Source organism: Patiria miniata, unplaced genomic scaffold (assembly GCF_015706575.1).
Source record: "Patiria miniata isolate m_02_andy unplaced genomic scaffold, ASM1570657v1 HiC_scaffold_30, whole genome shotgun sequence".
NCBI lineage: Eukaryota > Metazoa > Echinodermata > Asteroidea > Valvatida > Asterinidae > Patiria > Patiria miniata.
This window is the reverse complement of record NW_024037070.1, coordinates 8,696,087-8,722,089: the sequence shown is the minus strand read 5'-3', so window position 1 is coordinate 8,722,089 and position 26,003 is coordinate 8,696,087. Positions and strand designations below refer to the sequence as shown.

General features: G+C 39.5%; 2 protein-coding genes across 3 annotated transcripts in view; both read right to left on the bottom strand.

The window, feature by feature from the left end:
• Positions 1-174: 174 nt before the first annotated feature.
• LOC119739181 (pyruvate dehydrogenase phosphatase regulatory subunit, mitochondrial-like) lies at positions 175-10,764 on the bottom strand. Of its 2 annotated transcripts, none has more exons than XM_038214011.1 (17): positions 10,634-10,764; positions 9,641-9,932; positions 9,034-9,164; positions 8,500-8,581; positions 7,615-7,778; positions 7,193-7,314; positions 6,827-6,947; positions 5,964-6,116; positions 5,558-5,682; positions 4,733-4,925; positions 4,208-4,366; positions 3,651-3,787; positions 3,219-3,361; positions 2,755-2,962; positions 2,441-2,530; positions 1,975-2,157; positions 175-1,559 (listed from the first exon to the last, which is right to left on the bottom strand). In XM_038214011.1, exons 2-17 carry the CDS (start codon positions 9,886-9,888, stop codon positions 1,215-1,217), a joined length of 2,604 nt encoding a protein of 867 aa, XP_038069939.1. In that variant the 5' UTR covers positions 9,889-9,932; positions 10,634-10,764; the 3' UTR covers positions 175-1,214. The 2 variants fall into 2 exon arrangements, with proteins under 2 accessions (XP_038069939.1, XP_038069940.1); XM_038214012.1 differs by having other exon boundaries at positions 10,690-10,758.
• A 1,293-nt stretch (positions 10,765-12,057) lies between these two features.
• The window catches only part of LOC119739555 (serine/threonine-protein kinase H1-like), a 29,149-nt gene continuing 15,203 nt past the window's right edge, over positions 12,058-26,003 (bottom strand). Inside the window, exons 2-3 of the mRNA XM_038214538.1 lie at positions 15,558-15,884; positions 12,058-13,840 (exon numbers count right to left, since the gene is read on the bottom strand). Of these exons, the coding sequence (XP_038070466.1) occupies positions 13,829-13,840; positions 15,558-15,884 (339 nt within the window). The 3' untranslated portion in view covers positions 12,058-13,828. The remainder of the gene's footprint in view (positions 13,841-15,557; positions 15,885-26,003) is intronic.

The window sequence follows — 26,003 nt, the reverse complement described above, 5'->3', positions numbered from 1 at the left end:
CTTTTTATTAGTTTATATTTAACTAAAATTCACGTAAAAGCATCATCCCAACGATAGCTGAGAAGTTCCCAACTTTCGGGATATCTTTGTTGTTTGGGCGTACGGTTGCAAACTATTAAAATGCTATGCTAGCTAGAGAAAAAGACAAACCAGAAATTAAACAAATTGATAATGCAATGTCCATCATTTATTTTTATTTTTTGCTTTTAGTAATTTTGAAAATTAAACAAGAAGGCTGTTATTACAACAAAATATTATAACGTAAATTATGCACCATAACCTTAAAAATCAAATTGTGATCAAACACTATTTTCAAGCATTAATTACTTGATCAGAAACATTAGTCCATCAAAAAGATATCTTTGTATAAATATAAAACTGCTGTCGTTTTGCATATATACACATTTAGTGTGAATTACGAAAGCCAGATACCATTTTTTTTTTAATTTAAAATGCACCATATTAAAAATACGTAAAAAATTGTACAAAAATAAAGCCATTTTCCTCACTTCCACATACTCAACATTAATCAAAATTAAATACCCTTAAACCATTTCTTAATGTGTAGGAAATAATAGCTTCTTACATAAGAGGGGCTTTTGGAAAATTTACAACAAGGAATACGTTTCTTAAAGAATAATCCGTATTAACTATTTATTACAAAAGTCTTGGACTCAATACTGTCTTGACATACCAGTCTGCAGTACATAAGTTTGCATTTTTTTTCACACAGAATCGACCAGTCTGTGCAAAAAGCTAACAAAGATGAAGCAGCTGAGTACAGTTGTGTAATTTATCAAAAAAACAAACCACAATCACCATGATTCCCGTCATTAAATTATAAGAAAACAATATATAAAAAATATAATCCGATTTAACATTTAAAAGCATACTTTCAAGAAATACATCCAATTTCGAATACAATTTTGAATTCTAGACTGATAAATGAAAAAGACAAAATGATTCAAGTGAATCAAAATACTGGATAAAATATGTTTTCCCCGATTTCTTTGACATATTGTTTGCAAAGACTTTTACACATAAAGTTTGGTGAATTCAGTCGGTGGGTACAGATTTTGAACTGGAAGAAATCTTTTGTAGGAAATAAAAGTTAAAACAAACAAGATTCAAGTTTGTCAAAATACCGGATAACTTTTTTTCCTGATTTCTTCAACTTATTTTGATATTAGACTGTTACCATGAAGTTTGGTGAATTATTTAGGTGGGTAGAGGTTGGCCTTAGCTGGGAACATCTGTCCAGCGATATCAATCTCATACTTAGCCTTGGTCACATAGTCGTGAGTGACCACTTGCGTCTGACCGGTCTGAGGGTCAGTATTGTTCAGCCAGCCTAGACACAGCATGGAGCCTAAGGTGGGGCTGAAGCTACTGGACGTGGTCATTCCGGCCAACTGACCGTTACGATAGATGGGTTCACTGCCCCAACACCAGAGATCTTTGTCCACTTTGTGATCCTCCATGACGAATGTGGCTAACCGATGATGGACGCCCTCACCTTGTTGCCTTAGCAACGCTGACTGACCTATGAACTCTAGTTTCTAATTCCAAAACAGAAACAAAAAAATCAGATTCAATCAAATGCCAAATCCAAACTGAATGTGCAACAACTTTTAGACTTAGTTATGCAAAGAAATACATGTATTTAGGTTTATTCTGAAATGAGGAACCATGCAACAACACTTGCTCCCAGTGGCAGCGCAAACATTTTGAAAGTGGGGGGGGGGGACTGCAGCATATGTCGACCTTCCTGATAATCAAAAGCGAATATTTCATCCTGTTACTTCCAGAGACAATAGACTACAGAATTTCTCTTTTTTTATGTTGATCCAAATATAGGGCCTTAGGTACACTATTTTGTGATCTGCCAAGAGGATCCCCCACCCCCCCCCCCCCCACCCCGGTGGAAAAAGTGGGAGAGCCAATGGCCCCCGTTGCTTGCTCCCCAAATCTTACTTTGTCATATTTCACTGCCGTCTCATGTCCAATTTCCAGCGGGGTGTGTTCGTTGTCGAAGTCGACGCCCCAGTTCGGGTAGAACTGTTCCACAGTCAGCCATCTTAGGGCGTGGTACCCAGCTGGGCGTATGCCGTACTCGCTGCCGGCAGACATCAATGTGGCGTATACATGCCTGGCAGACTTGAGGGAGAAACAAGTTGAAAATCAAGATTGATACTTTGATTGAAGATGCTGGCCTGGTTATCATTATGAAAGATGTCAAAATGAAGTTACAACTGTAAGCGGCATAAGTGTCAATTCGCCGTTTATCCTTGTGCCAAGTATGAACTCATGCACTTCCTGATATTAATGTCTCCACAAGAAAGATCTACAATACACCATGACAAAGCCATTACAATAGACTCTTAGAATTGCCCAAGACATTCATGGTAACACAGAAGTTCAAGAAGAGCAACTCCCATACCTCATTAGGAATAAACAGCATCATTCCATCCTCATCTGTGTCTGTTACTGTCATGGCGCGAACCCCTGACGCAAAACCAAAGTTTAGCTCCTGAAAAAAAAGAAGACATTTTTAAATTGAAAGAAAGTCATCCATTTTTAAATTGTCTTAAAACTTTCTTGCATGCTGTTTAAAAAGATGGGCTTTTAGGACCAAGCAGAGTTCCAAGTTTTCAGATGGACAAGCAGTGACGAGAAGTGACACTTCTGTCTTATTCTACATAAATAGCAATGACAGTAATGGACAAGCAATGACAGCAACAACTTCCATCTGACCTTGTAACAGGCTGGTTTGAAGCTTGCTGTGTCGAGTGGCGTGTTGGTCAATTTCTGCAGGACATCTCTGGCTTTTGGTCCCAGGACATTCAGACCGGTGTACTGACCGGACACATCTCGTAGCTTGACCGAGCCGTCTTTAGGCAGCTGCCTGGTGATCCAGTGAAATCCCTTGACTTGCTGAATAGTGGGACAGACGATGAAATACCTAGAATTGAAGACAAAATGAAAATCCATCAGTTGAGATTTGATTTAGACTACAGCACTCAAAGGAATAACTGTTTTAGACAGCTGAAGGGATCTTGTAAAAACTGCCGTTGAAATGTGTTCAACTGTTGCAAATGTCTAAAGTAAAAACATGACACAATAAAAACATGATACAATGCATTTCCATTTGTGCTGATTATGAAAAGGCCGCGAGGCAAGGTGAAAAGGGGGGGGGATGGGATTTCAAAATGACCAACCTATCTTCCTTCAAGCGAGCTACACTGCAACAGACCTCATAACCACCATGCTCATTGAGCATCCCAGAATGCACCACACTTCCTACAGGAACGTCTACGTCATTGGCACACAATGTCTGAAGTAGGGATGTTGCCATCTCACCCTAACAAATTAGGAAAAAAATGCCAAACATTAAACAGTTCTGAGAACTCAACAATGCTAACATTCTGGTAAGGCAAAAATGACAGTTCTGTTTTCCAATTCTAAATAATTTTTTTGTGAATGGGCTTAGATTAGTCGTTTGTTTTACTGATCAGGAGTGAATTCTAAAAACAAGCACTGAAAGTAGCAGTTTGTAAAAGCATGATGAACAAAATAAGCCTTTAAACTGGACTTTTGCCAGGCTTTATTATAGAAGTATAAGCAGCAGCAATTTCTTTTAGTTTTCATACCTCCAACTCAAATGTTGTTACAGACGACACATCGATCACAGCGACCGCCTCACGGCAAGCTAGATACTCTGCCTTGACCTGATCAAACCAGACTGGTTTGTAAAACGTCCCTAGCTGTATGTCCTCAACCATGGCCTCTGAAACAAGACCACTCAAATTTGAATTTCTGTATGTTCTCAACCATGGCCTTTGAAACAAGACCACTCAAATTTGAATTTCTGTATGTCCTCAACCATGGCCTCTGAAACAAGACCACTCAAATTTGAATTTCTGTATGTCCTCAACCATGGCCTCTGAAACAAGACCACTCAAATTTGAATTTCTGTATGTCCTCAACCATGGCCTCTGAAACAAGACCACTCAAATTTGAATTTCTGTATGTCCTCAACCATGGCCTCTGAAACAAGACAACTCAAATTTGAATCCCTGGTTTAAATGTCCATTTCCACTTATTTTTCACACAAAAAAAGTCAAGCTGAACACATATTTACAGTTTTTATGTCAGTGAGACTTCAAATGCAGAAAGAGTGACAGAGAATGGATAAATTGAAACATACCACTGGCACTTTCGCCCAGGTACAACTGGGGTATCTCCACTCCCATGCACTCCTCAAACACCGCCCTCGCTTGCACATGCTGGTCATGCAGCGTAGTACACCGTAGGTTTCTTGCCGTCAGCAATTGCCTAAAAGGGTAGCCTATTTTGAAGGGCATTCCTGAACAAAATAAAAAGTTACGTCATATCCACAGGAAAAAGTTTTAAAAAAAATGAATTTGGAGGGAAGAGCATAATACTAACCGACACAGATTGTTGCTATGTTTGCCTGCTCGGTTTTAGAGGGTTTTCCATACCTTGGGTTGGGCCTCGTCTTTGTCCTCAAAAGATATTTTGGCCCCTGATTTGGGGAGTCTGGCTCAATGTGGGTCTGTGTTCCACTTCAGGGACATAAAATCGTAGATAATGAAGCCAAATTTTAGAGAATTAAAACATGTTTACAACTTGCCAAAATGGACACACACCTCAATGGTGCCATCTCAGCAACATGGCTTCTGAATTGTGGTGTCCAAAATAGTCTATATACCTTCGATTTCTGCAACCCTCTCTCTAAGGTACGCCTTGTTGTTCTGTTGCGGTGAGAAGCGTTGAGGGTTGACTGACCAGTTTCCGAGGAGAGTCTCTCCGTGAACGATCAGCTCAGCTAAGAGTTGTCCCAAGCCCCCAGACATGGTGACCCCAACCATGCTTATCCCAGTCATCAGGTAGTAGTTTCTCATCTAGGAATAAGCCAGCAGTACAGGCTAAGCTTTAACATCATATTTTTGAATCAACAAAATTAGTGGGCGTTTCTCCACGTCCTCTAAAATCCTCTACTGTGCAGGAATCCAATGGCACACTCTTTGTACCTACCAAGTTTCAAGGAGCATCAAGCTCCATGTAAAGTAAAAGTGGCCGGGTTATCTACCTTCCTCAATCCTACAAAATCCTCCACTTTGCAGGAACCCAATGACAAGCTCTTTGTACCTACCAAGTTTCAAGGAGCATCAAGCTCCATGTAAAGTAAAAGTGGCGGGGTTATCTACCTTCCTCAATCCTACAAAATCCTCCACTTTGCAGGAACCCAATGACAAGCTCTTTGTGCCTACCAAGCTTCAAGGAGCATCAAGCCCCATGTCAAGAAATAGTGGCTGGAGTTCAATTTTCATTGATCCAATAAAACCAATCAAACCTTTCTGTTGGATTCTGAAAGATCTAGGAGGGTCAGAGTTCATGTGTAGTGTAATGTGGTATGCATAAGTGTATACAGAGTGAGCGTGACAAATTAAAAATGGCCGGCATTACTTGATATCTTCATGGTATCACCGTCAAGGTTAAAAAAGATTTTTGGATTTGACGGTTTGATGGTTACCTCTGCAGCTTCACCGAAAAAAAACTTTGTATCCGGAGTGAAGCACTCTGGTCCTAGAAAGAACTGCTGCACTTCCATTTGCTCCCCCGATGGAATCCGGTGGAGAAACTTTTCCATTACATAGTCTTTGAAAAAGAAGGTAGAAAAGAAAATTACACTGTCATAGTATTTGTCAAAATGTTTTTATGCTTATTCTCCAAAGCTAAGGGATCCTTAACTCTAGATACATCGTGAGCTTCAAAACAGCTCCATTATTAATGGCTGTCCGGAATGTAAGGCCAAAGTGAGCAACTTAATTTTAGAAAATCATCAATAGTGGCAATTTAAAAATTGTGACTCAAAGTGGATGCTCGAAGAGGTCCAATTGTGAGTTACAAATCAGACAATATTTTTCTGACAGACTTACTGAAAAGATCCGGGTCCTCTGGAAGAGATAAAAACTCCGAATTCTCTGGGATTCCTTCGTGGAAGATCGGCACGGAAACAGGAGGAATGAGGCAGCACAGGAGACCACCACTCCACTCACGGAACAAGATGTGGCTATCAAAATCACGGACATCTGTCCAAAAGTTGAAGGAGGATGAGAGTAGGTATTAATCATTAGCACCTGTGTAACAGTGTATAACACTGTAACGTATTAACCATTAGAACCTGTTATTGAATTACATTGTTAGGTATAAGCACCTGTGTTACATTGTAGTACATTGTTAGGTATTAACCATTAGAAGCTGCATTACATGGTTTACATTGTAAGGTATTAACTATTAGCACCTGTGTTACATTGTGTTACATCGTTAGGTATTAACTATTAGCGCATGTGTTACATAACCATTAGAACATGACATTGTTAGGTATTAACCATTAGCACCTGGGTTACATTGTCTTACATTGTAAGGTATTAACCGTTAGCACCTGTGTTATATTGTATTACATTGTAATGTATTAATCGTTAGCACCTGTGTTATATTGTATTACATTGTAAAGTGTGAAGCACATTGTATTTACATTGTAAGGTATTAACCACAAGCACATGTGTTACATTGTTTTACATGGTAAGGTATTAACCATTGGGACATGTGTTACATTGTATCACATTGTAATGTATTAACTATTAGCACCCGTGTTATATTGTATTACATTTTAAGGTATTAAGCACATTGTATTACATTGTAGTAATTAACCTTTAGCACCTGTCACTGTTACATTGTATTACATCAGTTTGTGTTTGTCAAGCCACCCATAAATAAAAATATGGATGTGTGTGCATACATGGAGTCATATGATTGAGATCCATTCCTGGTAGTGGTTTGGTGATCAGGTATCCGTGTGCATTGGTATGCATTGGTACATTGACTGTAGGACGACTCATCAACCCAACATCTCGACCCCACTGAAACAACAAAAAATATGAATCAAAAATGGTTCAAATAATTATGGGCAGTAATGACACATTTTATTAGCATTTAATCAATTGCTGGTTTGGGGTTGACAAAATTGGAAAAAAAAACTGAAAAAGCTGACCCTATTGCTCAATTTTTTTTTTTTTTTCAGAATGTGTACGTTCTTGTTAACTAGGCTGTATACTGCCCTCTACAGTCCCTGTATGGAGTCCATTCCACATTGACAGTTCCTTACCTGTCCTGCTGCATTGACAAAGTAGTCACATTGGATGTCACCGAGGGACGTCTGAACTTGAGAAACCTTTCCGTCCTCCGACAGTACAGCTTGGATTTGAACCCCTTCTAAGATCTTGACACCTATCCAGAAAATTGTTTGAAACAAGACATCAAAAGACACACTAACAGACAAACAAACTAACAGACCAAGTGAAGACAACAACAAACACACTCTTAAAAGAACAACAGCCAAAAGCAAGACGAAACACATGCCACAGAATTTTTGTTATGTCGCTGATTCAAGCAACTTTTTCCGCTTAAGGTATATGTGCCTCTTGCTATGCTTAGACCCCTGTGTTATTTCCAAGGGTAGTACAATGTAGTACCATGTAGTTCAATGTAGTACATAAACTAATATGGTTAAGACTCTCGCTGACCAACCTCTGTTTTTAGCACCCTTTGCCAGAGACAACGCAGTGTTTGTTGGGTCAGTCACAGCGTCATCAGGTAGAAACATGGCTCCCTCAAGATCATCCGTTCTTACCCACGGGACAATGGAGTGAACCTCGGAGGGTGCCATCAACGAGCAGTTCATATTCCTCGTCCTTGGAGGAAACGAAACACACATCAAAAACACGACTGAAATGTGCTATGTTCTGTCACCAAGATAACGCAAGCCTAATAAAGCTGGTCCCAGAGTGCACACAATGATCTTAAAGCTACAGTCCATCATTTGCAGCGATCCAAAAAAGTAACTGACGTAATTATTGTTGAAAAGCATACTTAGTTTAAAGATAGTAATGGGACTAAACTCCCCATTTCCAACGATGCGTCTAAAGACGCATTCTTAGAAATTTTCGTTAGTAGTTCATTTTTAATTCGGCGAAACGCGCACAAGCACATGACTCACATGTGCTCGCGGTTGCTATCATTCGTAGGTCCAGTGTGTGACATTGCGTAGCTGCAATCGGCTCAGTGAGAACGTGTCTCGGACGCTGAATTCAGGTCCGATTCAAAACATGACTCAGCAACTTTTGATTTGAAATCAAGATCCTTAGAATACTGTTTTCTTGGAATATACAGCATTCACTGAGCTGAAACTTCATCAGGTTAGTTGATCAGCACCCTTCTTTAAATTAGGAGTACTTTTGTTGCTTCAAATGAAAAAAAAATGCACAAATAACAAAAGATTTACGATACCTAAATTGATTGTGAATGGATATTCAGTGAAAGTCTTTTATGCATCTGGTCTGAACAATAATTGAAATACAAGTGAACAAAGAAATTGGAGCGGAATTTATTAACGACTGTTCAGTAATTACTTACTTGGCCATAGCAGCAATTCTCTTGATGTCAATCATGCGATCTTTGGTTTGTGCTAGGAGCAAGCATCCGACCTCTCTATATCCTACAAAGAACAAGTTTGTAATTTCATTTTCTCAGACTATAGGAAAAACTCAATTATTAGTGCATTGTCTGCTTTTAAATCGAAACATGTAAACATTAGGGAAATTCTGTTTTCATTTTATCAAAGGAACAAATAATGCGAGTATAGATCATCAACTTGTCAGTGATGTGTGTCATTTAAACACAAACAAAACCCGCCTCTTCAAATTTTTGTAATACAGAAATTAAAGTAGTGGCTGTGTATGATGAATGCATGGGGGAGTCATTGACATTTTCATATTTTCTGATAACATTTGAAAAGTCTAAGAATTTGACGTGTTCCTGTTACACCACAGATTTGTGCATATTTTGTAGAAAATTGGTTGTACGCACTTAACGCCATACATGCACAAAATGAACCAGAACATGTCCACGTTGTGCCCTAGACTTCCCGCTTGGAGACCATACCGGTACCTGTACTGAGACCCGTTTCCTCTTCCAGTGTTTTGTAAAGTCTGGCGCTTATGGTTGAGAGTGCGTGCAATGCTGGCTTTCGGAAGTGACTGACCATACCGGGTGAATGCCATGTTGTTCCAGAGGTTAGTCTACAGAGAAACAAAAGAGACTTAAAAACGCCGATGCAAACACAGATATGCAGAGATGTAACTGAGTAAATCGTATGTCAATCACAAGTCAATCGCAAGTTAATCAAAATTCCATCACAGGTCAATCATAAGTAATTAAACAGTTTCTCACAAGCCCATCGAACAAAAGTCAATTGAGAGTTGATCACACATCAATCACATGTCAGTCACAAGTCAGTCACAAGTCAGTCACAAGTCAATCAAAAGTCAGTACAAGCCAACAACAAGTCAATCACAAGTCAATCACAAGTCATTCATAAGTCAATCACAATAACTCACAAAGCAACCAAATGTCACGTCATAAAAGAAAAGGAACTCCTTTAACAAATCCACTAAATTCCAACAATGTCTGTGCAGTAGTCATTTTCTGAATACATCAAAATCATTCAAAACCAAGCAACTGATTTTGGTAGATTTTTGGCAGTTCTTGGACTGACCTTCCTTGTTCCAGCAGCACAACGTCTGTCTCTCCCAGTTTGGCCAGGTTGTAGGCCGCTGACAGACCCGCTATGCCCCCTCCGCAGATAACAACTCTAGCCTGCTGGGGTATGGCTTGTTCATCAATCGACGTCGAGCTGAACCTACTGCAAGTTAAGTAGACTTGTGGGGTGTCTGCAACATATCTGCTGGGAAGTCGTATTCGTCGACTCCGAGTCAGCCAACTTGCAATTTGTGTGCGTAACATTGTCAAGCTTGCAAATTACTTGATTGTCACTTGTGTTGTGAAACCTAAAATATGAAAAGAGCTGATCATTTAAAAAATGCACAAAAAGTTTGGGGATAGAGATGTTGTGGGGGAGGGGTAGAGAATTATTGGTAATCCTTACTTTTAGGACACCTCTATTTTTTACGAGTTCTGTTCAAAACTGACTTTTGCAGATGTCTGTCCAGTTCCAAAGTGACTTTTGCAGGCTAAAGCAGTCTTTAGAAGTCAAGAAGGTGTCATTGCCAATTGTTCAGATGTGCCAAGAAGTATCAGAATGTCAATTTTGAGTGTCATTTAGAAAAAATTAGTCAACTGTTTTGGTGAGTCTTTCCCTTCCTATATAGGAACTGGGTCCTAAAACTTAAAAGTAAGGATTACCGAATTATTGCCAGTGAAAACAAAAGTAAACAATTAAAAAATATCAAAATCAACAAAATTAGACGGCCTATCCAATTAACACAGTACAAAGTCAAAAGAGAAAGAGTAAAAGATGCGCTCTTTACTTTCAAACCCCTTCCACCCACCCTCAACATGCTAAAAAAAAATGCCCCTACCCTGCCCGACCCCGCCCCACCCAACCCAAGCCTTCACTGGCCGGCCGCCGCGCCGTGCGTGGAGGTACGGAAGGAAATAATTCCCACACTCTGTCTCGGACAATATTCACAATTCACCACGGACCATTCACAAACCCAATATGTCATGTTAATTGTCAGTGAAATTGTACCTGAAACTGGAAGTCTTTAAATCACAATATCAGGCCATGCATCGTTGACTACTCATCAACCGAGAAAATTCTCAAAAGTTTCCACCGGCACCAGTCAGTGCCAGTGTTTCAGTACTTTCACCCACAAAAAATAAGCCAGTTTTTTATTTGACGCATGAGGGCGCCGCGCCGATAACGGCCTATCAGCAGGTGCCTGCTGGCAACGGTGAACGTTTTAGCCGAATTTCGGCTAAACTTGACCATGTTGACAGAATTTTCTTTAAAAAAACCGAGCTTGACAGAAAATTAAGCAGACATTCTATAACATCTACCTGTGAGAATAATAGTGTATTTCTGGATGCTTCGGCCTCCACGATCAGGACACCTCTTTAGTTTTTATGAGTTCTGTTCAAAACTTTTGCAGGCTAAACCAGTCTTTATCCTTCAGATAAACTCATTTTTGTTGTAATTTTGAAAGCACTTTCAAAGAAAATGTGACTTTCTTTAATACTGCACTTTTTTTCTTGTAAATCTCACAAGTGAAAGCCCGTTGCTACCTTTTACCCACAATTTCCCTCAAAAATCAAAGCCCTGCCTTCTTTTCACAAAATTAAATCCGCTGATATTCAAAAAGGTGTCATCACCAACTGTTCAGATGTGTCAAGAAATATCAGAACATCACTTTTAAGTATCATTTAGTCAGTTGTTTTTGGTGAGTCTTTCAACCTATGGGAACGGGGTCCTAATTTAAGATTACTGTAAATTGACTTTGTAGGCCCCTTCGTCATCTGGTCATGTACCGCGTTAAGTTGTGTTAAAGGGGAAATGTACCCTGCAAGCTATATCCATGACATCACTGATAGTAATAAGTTTGGCTAATGGGCGAGTCAAATAACCTTTAAACCTAGTGGATTTTTTTTCATAATTAAACTTTATAACTTATGAAGTTAGGCCAATTAACAAAAAAACATGTTTAGCATCCTGCCTTTATGAGAAAAAAAAAAGGAAGGAGGAGGCCCTTTCAAAATGGCCGCCGACTTTTTTCCAAAACAACCGGCCGTCTGGCTAGGCTATTTTTCAAGATGGCCGCCAGCTTTGTTTTTAAATGGCTGCCACTTGGACTCAGATAAAGACACACCAGCTTTATATGGGCTACATGCAACAGACAAAGAGGCCAAAAAGATGTCACTGTTAAAATTTATAATTTTTTGCAGTTTTTTTTTCTTCTTCAAATTAAAAAAAAGAAAAGAAAAAAGGAGGCGGCCTCCAAAAAGGAAGTGGGCGGGGACACTAAAACATGTCTTTTTTTAATTTGGCCTAAAACATGTATTTTTGGGGGTTCTGTCTTGTAATTTTCTTTTCTCTGTTGATCTTTTGTAAAGCTAACATCATGTTAAATGTTATTAAAAACAAAATAAAAGGAAATAAAATGACAGACATAGCAATTCAATTTTTTTTAATCTCTGTGTTTTAATATTCTCACTGTCAAGCCATGCTCTACAAATCATTAACTGGAAACAAAATATGAAAATGTATTTCTCACAAAGGTAAATATTCATGCAAATGTGGATCATGCTGTCCTAGAGAAGGAACGATTACATGGATTCAATAAAAGCAAAAATAATAGGTTTTTTTTTCTCACCAAGGCATTTTGTAACAAATTGTCACAGTTGCAACGATCTACACAAATGCTGTGCAAATGCACAGCATTTGTTCTAAACATTTTATGCCATATACCGTTTGTTTGGCACAGGGAATGGTGGGTACCAGGCACTCGGATTTCACTGGTAGACATTGGCTGTTCATTGATTTATACGTGGGAATCAATACACGTATACCATGGAAATTGAGGTTTGATTAAGCAGAGCTGAAGACTGGTTCCCAGCTCCTCATTATACTAAAGACTTCAAATGTTGGAGCGGAAACCAGTCTGAAAGTGAGAGATCACTGGTTCCTGATTAGAGAGCAGATGGAACAATGCCAAAGAACGAAATTCCATTTTGGCTCAACAAAACTTGCACAATTCACAATAACTGTGAGCAGTAAGCAAGGCAAAGACTACGCTTACTCCGAAAGATGAAAATGCTTAAAGGCATATAGGATCATTTGTTTCCAAGAAAAACACCACTCAAATCCATGGAGGAATGTCCAAAACCTGTAAACCTGTTGAAGTTTCAGCTCAGTGGATACTACACACTTTTTGAGGAAACTGTGAAAAAGCATGCACAACCTTTTGATCGTGAAACACGATTTTGTCACGAAATCAGTCAAGTGACTGATCGTTTGAAATCGCCTACATTTCTTGATTACTTCTAAATGATAGCAAGCCGGACAAAATAATGTAAAGGGATGTTTAGTATCAGTATGATCTCCAATCCAAATAAGCTTTTTAATAATAATTTGGTACATTGTAGATTACTGCACATGATCCTATATGCCTTTAAAATACATGTGACATATCACATCATAAGTGATCCCACTTGCATAAAACTAATGCAGACAAAACTTTAAATGGTTCATTTTGGTTCAACTTGTGACATATAAATATATGAAGCAACCAAATAGATTTTTAAAAATTGATACAGTAATTTCTTATGTGAAAAATATCTTTTTCTAAAATACTATGTAGATATACATACATGTACATTACGACACTGTATTAACAAACTGATTACAACTTATGTACAGAATATTACAAGAAAACAAGCAGATTTGGTTTATATTGTTCAATACCTTTGCAGTCCCTAAACCCTCAAAGCCTAGATAAAATGATTTATTTCTCTTTTTTGTACGTGCAATTGGGCATATGTGTATTTCCGTGTATTTTTCAATTCCTAATGGATGAATCCAAAAGATTAATTTAGCCAATAAGTGCACCTCCCCCCCCCCCCCCCCAAAAAAACCTTTTGAAAATGAACCTCAAAACTAAGTGGACATCAGGAACTGTATTATAAAAAAAAACAGTTGGACACTTTTTGCAAGTTTTCCCTTAATTTCTCATCAAACCATCATTAATGTAACCACCCCCCCCCCCCCTCATAAAACCTAATGTCCTTTAATCCATTTGGTTTGGTGGCTAAAGTGATCTAATACAACTCAAAGTTGACAAATCAGTATAAGACTCCAAAAAGTCACTAATTTCTCGCCAGAGCTTGCCGTCATCTGCAGTGCATGATGGGAACTGTCGGTGTGACTTTCTTCTTGTCGTACTTCAGGCTACCTTGTTTCCTTTGCACAGAAAGAAAAAAAAAATAAATGAATATAGGCATTGTTTATTTTTTGTTCAATTAGGCTAAAATCTATACACTTAAGTAAAATACATTGTATATAAAGTTTTCAAACTCAATATGTTACACTTTTTTTGGCCTTTCTTTGTATCAAAAGCTTGAAAGAATGGAAACATTTTGGGTCCATTTTACTCAGCCCACAAAACAGGATCAGAACCAACGGTTCATGAAATCTCATTTTGCATTGTCCTGATTTTGAGCACAAAATGTAATTTATCACTTGTTGGTACGGGGGAGGTTTTATGGCCAACTAGCCTTGTATGGCGGGATAATCTCAATGTGCTCGCAGGGAAATACACATACTCCCACAATAACAGGGGGGGGGGAACCCTCAGAGGCAGCCAGACTGAGCCTTAATGATTGATTTTGTCCGGGGAAAAAAGAAATCCACCCACGGAGCTTTAATCCTACCAAAACTCAAAATGGCATGTCCTCTGTCTTTTCCTTTGGAAAAAGCGAGACCGAAAAACACTTGTTTTTCAGTATTTCTGGACTGCAGGACTTTTTGGCTAGCACCCAAGCTCACACAGTGCAAAGCCTCAGGCATCTCAACCAAATACTTGGGCCACCAAGCTCAATCCTTTTCAGGTGTTTTTTTTTTTTTTTACTTTTTCTTATCATGTCTTGATCTCTTTATTTGGAAATACACTCGGAGATTGAACAATGGGTAAAGTGCAACTACACCGAGGGATCAGTTTGGGGCCTGAAAAGGAGCCATTTTTAGATTGAGATATGGCAAGGACAAGACCACAAAAAGGGTCTTTTGTGGTTGGGGTTTCAAGCTGTCTTTGTGGCAAAATTTTACTTTATCTTTCACAGATCCATGTTACAGAACAGAGATTCAAAACCTTTTATCTTTACGTTCACAATGTCAGATCAAACACAGCTCAGACTAAGCCTAATTCAAGAAGGGATATTTCTGATGATTTCCCTCTATTTTAAACCACAAAAGCAAAAAACATTTGCAAAGACTATCAAGAAAATCAATTATGGGGAAAAAAAACTGGAAATGATACAATTTTGATACTATTTTTTTTAATTTTTTTTATTTGCTATAAACTTTGTGCCCAAAATCATGCATCGCATGAGAGTAAGACTGAGCCCAATTTTTGGAATCCCATTAAGAAAATAATGCTTCACAAATTTCAGCACTAGGTTAGTAAACATCAGCTAAATACCAGTCAAAAGGAATACATATCACATCACATTTCAACTGCTAACCCTGCTTTTGCTAGGCAAATATCTTCTCTTCATTTTGCTATTAACCAGTGATAACAATAACATGCACTGGCTGTTTTTACACACAGCACGGCTGACGGGTTAAGACGTCAAGAAGTCTGTGGAGGCGGACCGTGTGTTAATCTTGAATTGGCCGTTGTGCACGGCCTATTGTTGTACAATTTACGCTCCAGTGCACACCCTGGAGTATTGAAACATATGAGGTTTTGGCAAGAAATATCGTACAAATACTGTTGGAATGACTCGTGCGAATCAGTATTTGTTACGTTTGGCTGTATATCAGAAGTTGGCTGGAAAATTTTGCTTTTTGCGAAAATGGAAAGTTATAGCAACTTGTATTTTCTGTGTGTAACCATTTTTTGTCCTAATTACATCCACTAATTTGGCACCAGAGTATCGTAACTTCAGACGGACCATACCTTTTTGTAATCTTTGGTTAGATCTGTGAGTTCGTTCAACTGCACTCGGTGCTTGTCCGACTTGTTTGAGCGGTTGGACCTGCTGGATCGGTTGGACCGAGCTGACCGGGCTGACCGCGCCGACTTGCTTGACCGGCTCCGCGTGGAGGTACGTTTCAGCCAGTTATGACTGATAGAGCGATGGAGGTTTTTGAGGCTGGACTGGGCAGCGTTGGTGACAATCCATGGGTGTTTGAGAGCCTCGGCCGCTGGTAACCTCTCGCTAGGAGAGATGATTAGTAGCTTGGCGATGAAGTCCTTACCGGATGCTGTGATGTCCTTCCATGGCTGCAGAATAAAAAATACAATACAAAACATAGTAGGGCTGAAACGATACACCTGGGTCATGATACGTATCACAATACATGCCAAACGATACGATACATATCACGATACATATTAAAACAACGTTCCATGCTGCAAAAAAATCCTGATCCGAGATGACTAGTGGGTAAAATGAGCGATGATTGCAATGGACTAGGACTAATGCACAGCCTAAGTGCTCAGGCATGTACAAGTGCATTCTATGTTTAATTTGAAAGGAACTTGTCACTCTGAAAGTGACCACTAAAAACTGACTGTGCAAATGGCTCAGTTTACATTCAAAAGCAAGTCAATATATAAATGCAATATTGGTAGGATTCCTCAAAGTATTAAAAGATCACCCCCCCAAAAAAAAAAAAAGTGTGAACATGTCTTAACATACATATCTGTGATCCTTGTAGGTCACACCAGCTGGGGGTGAAACAAAAATTATGCTTTGTTTGCCCAAGCTGACTTCACATCCCAGTTCTTAGACAAAGACTTGAAATATTCCACTCAAACAAGTCAAGGGTCACTCGGTCTCCATGGCGACCCGAATGGCAGTTCACAGGTGGAGGAACAAAAATAGATCATGTGAACAAAAAAAAAATGGTCCAGTCCAGACAAGAGAGATTGACTACACAACAGACTGTGAACTCGGATTGAACCAATATGTCAGATTTTTTTTTTTTCATTTTTCCTGCCAAACAAAGATTAATACAGAGCAGGTAAATCAAGTGAAACAAAAACATACCTTAGGTCATAAATCAACTACAAATCATTTCAACGTGGACCTCACATCAACAATATAAACTAGGTCAGGCCTATGTTCACTGAAAGTATCAGACTAGACTGGTCATCGACCGCTACGGCATCTTAGCGCTTTGGGTCTCGCCTCCAATCCAAGTTGAGAAACACGACACCGCTTCCGTGACAGCCAAAAACAATAGGCAAACATTAACAGGGAACAAAAGGTACCAGGAATGGAGGTAGACAAGAAAAAAAATCTGGAGGGTTGCCAACTGCTTCAAGTCCGCTCCTGCGTCTTTTCTCCTGAGGTGTTTACAAGAAAGAGGTCGGTTCAGGTGCTGTGAGGCCCTCTCAAGGTGTCCTGAGAAAGTCTGGAGTCAGCGCAAGGAAACAAACAAGATTAAGTCCGGTTGGTTTTTGCCAAGGATCTGATGGTAGCCCCAAGCTACTTCTGAACCACAGAAAAACAGGTTTTCAGTGTGCTGTCCAACAATTGGAAATCAACAGCGAAAAAAACTTGGAAAGGAGTAGCTTTTGGGTAAATAAAAACTCACCATTCACCAAGCTCAGGTTTTTTTGGTGTAATCAACAGCTGAAGAATAACATGGACGATTCAATATCAGAAAAGCGGCTAAAACCCAGGGCTGTAAATGCATAACTTTCGATTTGTAAGTTCATAGAGCAAGGAACAGAAGTTCAACCTTTGAATCTCAGGTAACCCAGACAAGAAATAGTGACAGCCAGCAGCACTAACAAATTCGACCATTCTGAGCCCCAAGAAAGTTTACTCCACAATTAACATACAGTACAATCCACACTCCACAGACAGGGATATACAGGTACTGCACAAAATGAGTGTCAACTTCATTTCAAGCTTTTTTATGCTATTGCCCCGTACTCTCAGATAGACATCAACTTTGGTCTAGTTTATTATCAGCGGCCGACATTCCAGCTTTTTATCTTATCAAACCTGTCCATTTCTAACAATGATGAACAAGAATTTCAATTATCTGATATGAAGTGTGAAGAATGGTTAATAAAATGGGACAAAACATACATGACTAAGTAAGCTTAGCACCCGTTCATGTTTCCTCTGTTTAATAACAACAAAAAAAATTAAAATTTGTAAATTGATTTTAAAGACATGAAACAACATCTAAGCTGTTAATTACATATTTTTAATCTTTCTTGAGGAATGTTGTTTTCTGTCTCCAACCGTTGCCTCCCGCGGAGAAAAGGCCAAAAATCAGCGGGCAAGGTGGAACTAAAACGATTTCTGCCCCCTGAGGCCGGTAACCTTTGACCTTTTGAGGAGTTTGGTGACATTTCAGCCGTGTCCGGGCATTGACCGAATGGACATCACGTTGTGACAATACTCACCGAGCTATGAATCTTCTTGAAAAATTACAGAACGAAATTAAATCAGTGATATTTTATGTGTATTATATTCCTCTACACTCTTTTTTATGCAGGAAGAGTTTATTGGGCGAATATTTTGTGTATGTTTGTTTTAAAGAAAATAACCACCATTACTTTGTCAAATTCAGTTTAAAACTTATTGACCTACCAAAACTAAATACTGTCAACAATGTTGTAAACAATTTATGTGTGATCTAATAATCTCAGGTTTTTTCTTCTCATTATGAGTACTCATCCCAATACATGCTTTTGTACATAAATGTATAGTCCAATCTTTACAGAGAAATTTAGTGAATATGTCCTTATTAGTGCATATTTCCTGATCTGGTTGTATACATGCACAGTTGCACACTAAGATTCTACAGTATATGCACCACACAAAGTACCAGAATCTTTTTAATTGTTTATTCCATTATTATTAAATTACATACATGTATCTGAAAGACAAATTGTCACTTTATTCTATTAAGGTATTAACTGCACTCATATTTTGTGGAAGTGCTAAGCGATATTTCCTATGCAAAATATGAATATGTATGTATACAGCATTACAATTAAGTAACCTGTTTTTTTGCTAAGGATATTGTAAATCTTTACTTAGCAAAATTTGATTTTAAATTGATAACCTGGGTTCCTGGAATTCCTGTCCCCCCCCCCCCCCCCCAGCTGGGGGACTGAACTTTATTTTTACTGACCCAGGATTTATCGGACAGCTAGACTAATAACACTGCATCAATCACGGAATGTCCAGGGGTCATAGTTCCAGGTCAAGCAAAATATCTCGGCTAGCAACCATCACCCTGTATTGCATTGTTTCTGGTGCTTATTTTGCTGTTCTCAAATGGGCATTCCAGAGTCCTCTTTGTATTATCTCGCCGACTGACTGACTGACTCCCCCATTGTCACTTGTGACATAGCCTGGTTGTTGGCCGGTGAATAGAGCCAGGCAGTGCTGTTGTATAGGATTACCCTGTAATGAGCTAAATCCGGCTCAGTGTGTAGCCATTCTAAATAAATTGAATAGTATTTTGTGACTATGGGGCCAGCTGGCCTTATCTGGTATAAAAAAAAAAATTAAAAACACTGCGGTGGAACGTGTTGATCGTCTTGGAGTAATTCCAGTGTTGTGTGATGTTTCACCTGTTTTTGTAAATGTGTGTGACAACAGCGAATTTTGGATTTAAGCAAAAAGCGTTTGATTGTTAGAGGCACTGATGAAAGCTCCAATCTGCTTGGAATTTTGAGAATTGCTACTCAGTAGAAATTGAGCCAACGTACAAAAAATGGAAACATTATTCTTGGCATATTAGAATGTATTTCAGTTCAAGGAGGGTATAAGTATTTTGTAGACTAGCTGCATTTCTATCCACAGCAAATTTCCACTGCACATGTGTACATGTATAAACAAATTATTCAACATTTTTTCTCTCTCTCACACAAAGTCCTCTTCCAGCGCACTTGCTACACACTTCCGACAGACGGACTCTTGAGATACAAACATACGAGAGCTGGGGACGCTTTGGGCTGACCCTAACTTCAACTTGTCCAACCAACCAGCATGCAGGATGCAATGATTTAATGATTGATCGCGTGGGTTTGGATGACTACAAGTGCTGCAGCGATGCATTCACTGTCGAACCGCAAAGCTGACAAGTAGCGTTTATCACGCCAGTCCTAACAAAACATCCGGTCTTCCAGGCACGAATGTAAACTATTCTGTCCGACTGTGAAACCCAGCACAAGCAAGAAAATATGTAATAACAAATGTTGAATTTTTTTTCTGAATGGCTGGGGTGTTGATTGGTACACACACAATAAGTTTTCTCAAATTTTAACTTGGAAAAATTGTAAAATCTATTGGGAAAGTACAAAATATGAGAATGAATTTTTCCCAGGATCTTGAGTCTTTGGTATGGCATTCCACTTTCCAGGGGGTTAGGTGTGGGGATCTATTGGGTAGTGGTCCAAAGTCCAAACACAGCAAAATTTTGACACACTTTTGAAGAATTCTTCCCCCCAGGATAGCTGCTTGTTCCCACCCTCAAGTAAAGTTTAAAATGTTAACAACAAAATTGGAGCATAAACTCATCCATAAACTGTATTAAATTTCGGGGTGTCAAATGTGTGCTGGTTCCGGTACAGGAAAAGGCTGGGGAGGGAATGCGTTTTTATTTAAAGTGCACATAAAGAATCCGAAAAATGTCGTCTGCAGTCCAATTTTGATTCTGGAAATGCACCACCTGCGAGTTTAGGGCCATCGCATGGCACATTTTCACGCTCAAGCGATAAATCAGAATACCGGTTGGATCACCCCCCTGAAGTAAACGTCAGTCTGCGACACTGGCTTGCAGATAACAAGAGAAAGGTTAAGACTGATATTAAAAAAAGGGCCAGGAATTCCAACGACAGACATTCTTTGTGAAACTCAATCCCTACTGACTGAACAGAATGACTGTGAAGGGCACAGAATTTGGGTCAGCCGATATAGATCCAGGATCTTTCAACAGTGCAACGTACTGCGCCAGTCTTCTGCCGATGGAGAGGGGGCATCTAGATATCTGTCCCTATCCCCATCCTTCATACCCTTTGCCAAGTACAGCAAGCAAGTATACGTTTAGGTGTCAATCTACTAAAGTAGAAACAGCATGCTATTTGGAATATAAAAAGTAATGATTATTTCTTAATCATTTCATACCCCTGATGGACATGAAAATATCATGCCTATAAGCGCACCTTTTTGGGGCATCAATCTGTGTGCCGCAAATCAGCAATGCACCAACAACTCAAGGTACATACGCATTGTAAGAATTTAAGACTTCATTGCAATTATGGAGGGAAGCTTATATGTAAACAACAAATAACAGATTACAGCTTTTTCATAAATGTGATTGAATTCCAACATGTGTATCGTACTATCAGAATCCCTTGTACTTAGCAATTCACAGCCACAATGGGTCTCCTACTCACTCACCGTCACAAACATGTTACCATGGTTACTAACAATGCTTGGCAATGGCTCAACCTTGACCCTTGACCTCAAACCACAGAAATCAGGTCACCTCCTGTCATAAACAGGCACAAGGGGATCAGGGTAGAGGTCTCAGGAGACCAGACCATAAAACCAAGGATCAAGAGGGCTTTCCTGGATAAAAGTTCAGAAGGTCAGGAATCACAAAAGGAGGTCAGAAGATTGGGCAACATCTATGGCCAATTCCAAAAACGCCAGGCCTTTTTTTTTAACTTGCAGATTGTTGACAGTTGACCTGTTATGATGTAAAAAGAGCACTTTAGAGCAGCACAGAGAAAAATGCATGTTTGGCAATATTTTCAGCCAATTGCTTGAGTGGTTTGCTGTCACAAGACCACATGACTAAACCCAAGACAAGAATCAAAACAAGTTGGTTGTAAAAGATTTAAAAGAATGCAAATAATGTCCAAAGCTGCATCGAGGAACTCCTTTTTTGGGGTATTGTCTGGGCCGAGTGTTATTGCATGAGCAGTGCCTGAAACACGGTAACAGTTGGCCACAGAATTTCATCAATTGTATACCTACATTTTTCTGGGCCATAAAATTGATTTCAACAATAGTGTGACATAAAGGACTTCATGTGCAAGTCGGCATATCCCCTAAAGCACTGGGCCTTTTCTCAGTATTGTCTCGCTCACTCATGTTGAAATCAACAAGGTCCACCTTCAGGGGATAGATTTTGGATTTTCTACCTTGGTAGAGCCTGGTCACGTCCAGGGTTGGATTTTTCCTGCCTAAAGAAAGTGCCAGACCCATGTTGAAACCATGTTGAAGAATGTAGTGGTGGGATGGAAATCCCGATTTTCAAAAATTTGGTTTGAATTCCACTATTCGGTTTATGTTGAAAACCGGATATTCGAACCAACCTTTAAAAAAAATTAAGCCTTCCATTTTTTGTGACGCGGCTACAGAAAGCAACTGGAACATCCTCCAATTTGCTCTGTCGTCTCTGTGTTCACTTCCTACTTGTCTTCTTAGCTTTTTGAACAGCCTGCCCATTCAACTTGTCAGAGAGTTCCTTGTCAGAGAGTGTTTTTGTAAAGGCCCCGTGGTCACTGAATCCTACAAACTATACCCAATCAATGGGTGGCCGTTGCATGCAGCACCTCACCCATCACTTTTTGTTGGCATGGCTGTAAGCTGAATGGGAACTTCCGGTGAAATCAGTGAAAATAATTTGGATAAAGGATTTTGAATTCTCCGTTTTCTCCCACCACTATAGATGAAAGGGCTTCCGGAAATCTCCAAGTTCGACCTGGGTCCAACTCAGATATTTTGGATAATGTGAAAGTGCCTACTAAAATGTGAAATATTACAATGTCAATCCACAGAGAAAGTGCTGTGGTATCAAATCTGCTACCCAGACAAGAGCAAACAATGCAGGTCACAAATTCCTGAGAATTTACTCCTTGTTTAAAAAGATCCGTTCCACTGCTGAAAACCGATCCTTTGAAATGTATTTAAAGGCTTCAGTTGTCCCTGGAGACCTGATATGTAGGCCTGACTCAAGACTTGAGACCCTGGAGAGATGCAAAAGCAGGCCAGATAAAAGATTATATCTGCCAAGCAAACAAGGCTAGGACTTAAGAATAAAGCCCGATTCTGCGAAATGAAGTGCTGCAGTGGGTGGACTAGCCTTGACCAAGGCTATCAGCTTGTTCCCATATGAGCTTGTTCCCGCTAGCGATATTTTTTTTTACACAACTATCTGGGGTACCCATTTTTCAGGCGACTTGAATCAAGGTTATAGGATTGTATCTTAAAAACGTTATTTTTCAGTCGGATACTACTTGTATAGCAGCAAATTCCTTTTTCTTTTCCTGATCTGAGGCTCTGGAGGATTTTAAAAAAAAAGGGAAATAAAGTCCGAAATCCGTACTAAGTTGAAAAATAGTAGCCTCCACTCAAGCCTGGTTATAAAAACCAAGCCCCATAGGAAAGCGCACAAAGTACCCCAGATAGTTGTGTAAAAAAAAATATCGCTTCCCGCTACCGCACACGGCGCGCCCAGCAACACAATGTTGTACTATACCGTTAGCCCCAACGACCCTTGCGTGTGCTTTGTGTGCATGTACGTACGCCCCACACTCACTTACGCAAACAGCCGTACAGTAAGTCGAGGCAGAAGATAGCCTTGACGCAACCGTGTATGCTGAATATGATAATTAGTTCGCGCTATGGTAAATCGTCTTCTCTCATTGGATAACGGCTGACAAAAATATGAATATTTATTAAATTGCATAATACGACCAAAGGTTTATAAACCAGACGGCCCTGTGGTAACAATAATTATTGTAAAACACCCCCTTAAAATCTTAAATAATAGTAGAATAATATTTGTAAAGTTACACATAGTTTGGGTCGAAAATGAAATGAAAAGGATGAAAAATTAGACCTTCAAAAAACAGCAAACGGTACAAAACCGCACGCCGGCAAAAACGATGTCACCATGCACAGAGGCCACGTTGGGGCCGTCCACTGTAGGCACCGGCCCGGCTGGCGCCATGCAGTGAGACACGCTGCGCTTTCACGTTCAGCGGCCAAAAAAGCGCTCACACTATTGAGTATGTATCTACCGCTGACTTTTTTTTGGGGGGAGGGGTATCTCTCCTTCAGCAAACTTATTCTGTAAGACTGATTTTAACTTGTATGAACAACTTATAAGTTATATGTCGTATGTACGACTAATACATCGACAGGGTACGATCAAAAATATGACATAATGTCGACAGGTGCCGGTACGATATATATGTCGTGCGTAAGTCGAGTCGACAGGGTACGATATATGTCGCAAACGACGAAGTCGTATATATAAGTACGACTTAATATCTCGTGTGTACAAAATATGAATTGTAACTCGTATGTTCGACTTGTTTGTCGATTATGTCGTACATACAACATATCTTGTGAGAACGACTTGTATCTCGTGCGATTTACATCTACGACTTACATGTCGTATGTATGTCGTAGGTACGACATACGATTCATACGTACGCGTTAAACTACATGTACATGTGTCGTACGTATGAGATGTACATGTATGTTGCACATGGTACGAATTCAGGGAGAGTTTTTTTTTCACCATGTACCTGACAGTTTCGTATATTTCCATCTCAAAGTCAATAGCTCGTTTCTTGCACTTAATTCATACGGGTGCTTATTGATACGAGTTAACCTGCATTCGATTAAATGGGTACGATTTGACCTGGGTCCGAGTTGACCTGTTCCCTACATTCGCTGTCAGAATAGCACGGGCAGGTAGCGGCGTGATAATGTACGCTGTTGCACCGACAAAACGTCGGCGGACTGTCTTGAACTGTCCAATTCGCAATACATTGGAAATATATCATTTTGAACAATTGTTCACTCATATAGCGGCATATTTTATTTGTTTGTAATAAAACTGGAGAAATGGTTTAAAATGGGACCTGTAATTTGCGGGTCATGAATATGTATATCGCGGGTCAAAGTTTACGGGCTTTGATTGGATATCGTGTAATATATGCGCATCAGAAATTTTCGGCCGATTTCGGTCGAAACTATAAAGAAACACATAAGGAATTCGCCACGGTTGCGTCAAGGCTATCTTCCACCTCGACTTACTGTACGGCTGTTTGCGGAAGTGTGTGTGGGGCGTACGTACATGCACACAAAGCACACGCAAGGGTCGTTGAGGCTAACGGTATAGTACAACTAGTGATTGTGTCGCGGCGCGCGCGGTGTGCGGTAGCGGGAACAAGTTCGTATGGGAACAAGCTGATAGCCTTGGTCAAGGCTATGGGTGGACTTGTATTACGTAGTTTCAGTTGTTATAATAAAGTATAGGGTTTGTGAATTGGGAAATGGGGTCAATCCTTTTACAACTTTTGTCTTATATAAAACATAGATCAGCTTTTGCTGTAATTTTCAGAAATGGATGGATTTGGGGGTTATTGTTTTATAGCAAAAATAATGTTACACCGACTAGTTTTGTGTTCACAGATGCTGGAAAAACCAAGAAAAAAAATTGCTGTTCTCGTAGTCTGATTCCCTTACCCTACTTCAGACAAAATAGAGCAATTTATAGACATTTACTGTAGCTAGCTTGCATCTGTTCATGGATGTATAACCAATGCAAACAAAATGTGGACTGACTACATAAATTGGGGGCAGTATTTGAAGAAAACAAAAGATCAGTTTTTTCCAAAGATGGTCGGCCAACCGTCGTTGGAAGCTGATACAAAAATTGCACTTTCCCTGAAAATGACAGCACACCGAGGTGCCACGATTTCACAGGATGCTTGAGACTGTTATTCTGTTACAGTTAAATTTCATAATAATTCAATATATTTTTTTGAAGTTTGCAAATTTTTCATTACCTAAAAGCATTATTAACTTTCGCATGTGAAACACAAAACTTGTACAATCTGACTACTGGCACCTCCCTCTTGAACCAGCAACCCTGAAAGGTCCTTAAAAAGTACATGTAAAGCAGAATTTTTTCTTGTGCATACATGTAGATGGCTCCTTCCGTGGCATCCCTTTACCCATTTTTCCACCTTGTCATAAGCACCCACCCCCACTTAAAAAGATCCAGAATTTATTTGCATACCTCAAAAAAACTGAAGACCATCAAGTTAGAGATGGAACCTCCCCCCCCCCCATTCCAACCCACCTACCGTTTCAGCTGGGCCAGCTACATTTACTTCAGTGACAGCTGAAGTCTGTTAGGTCTGTTTTATGTGACACTTATAAGAAAACAAGTTCAGAATGGATGACTTGGGCTTTAGAGGGATCAGAAAGATTAGGGGATAGGGCTCTATACCCAGTATGGTCAGCAGGTCAGAGGCATACCTATATCGGCATGTCTAAATAATGTTTTACACCTGTGTGTCACTTTTATGTTAATTCTAAAAAAAAAATTCAAT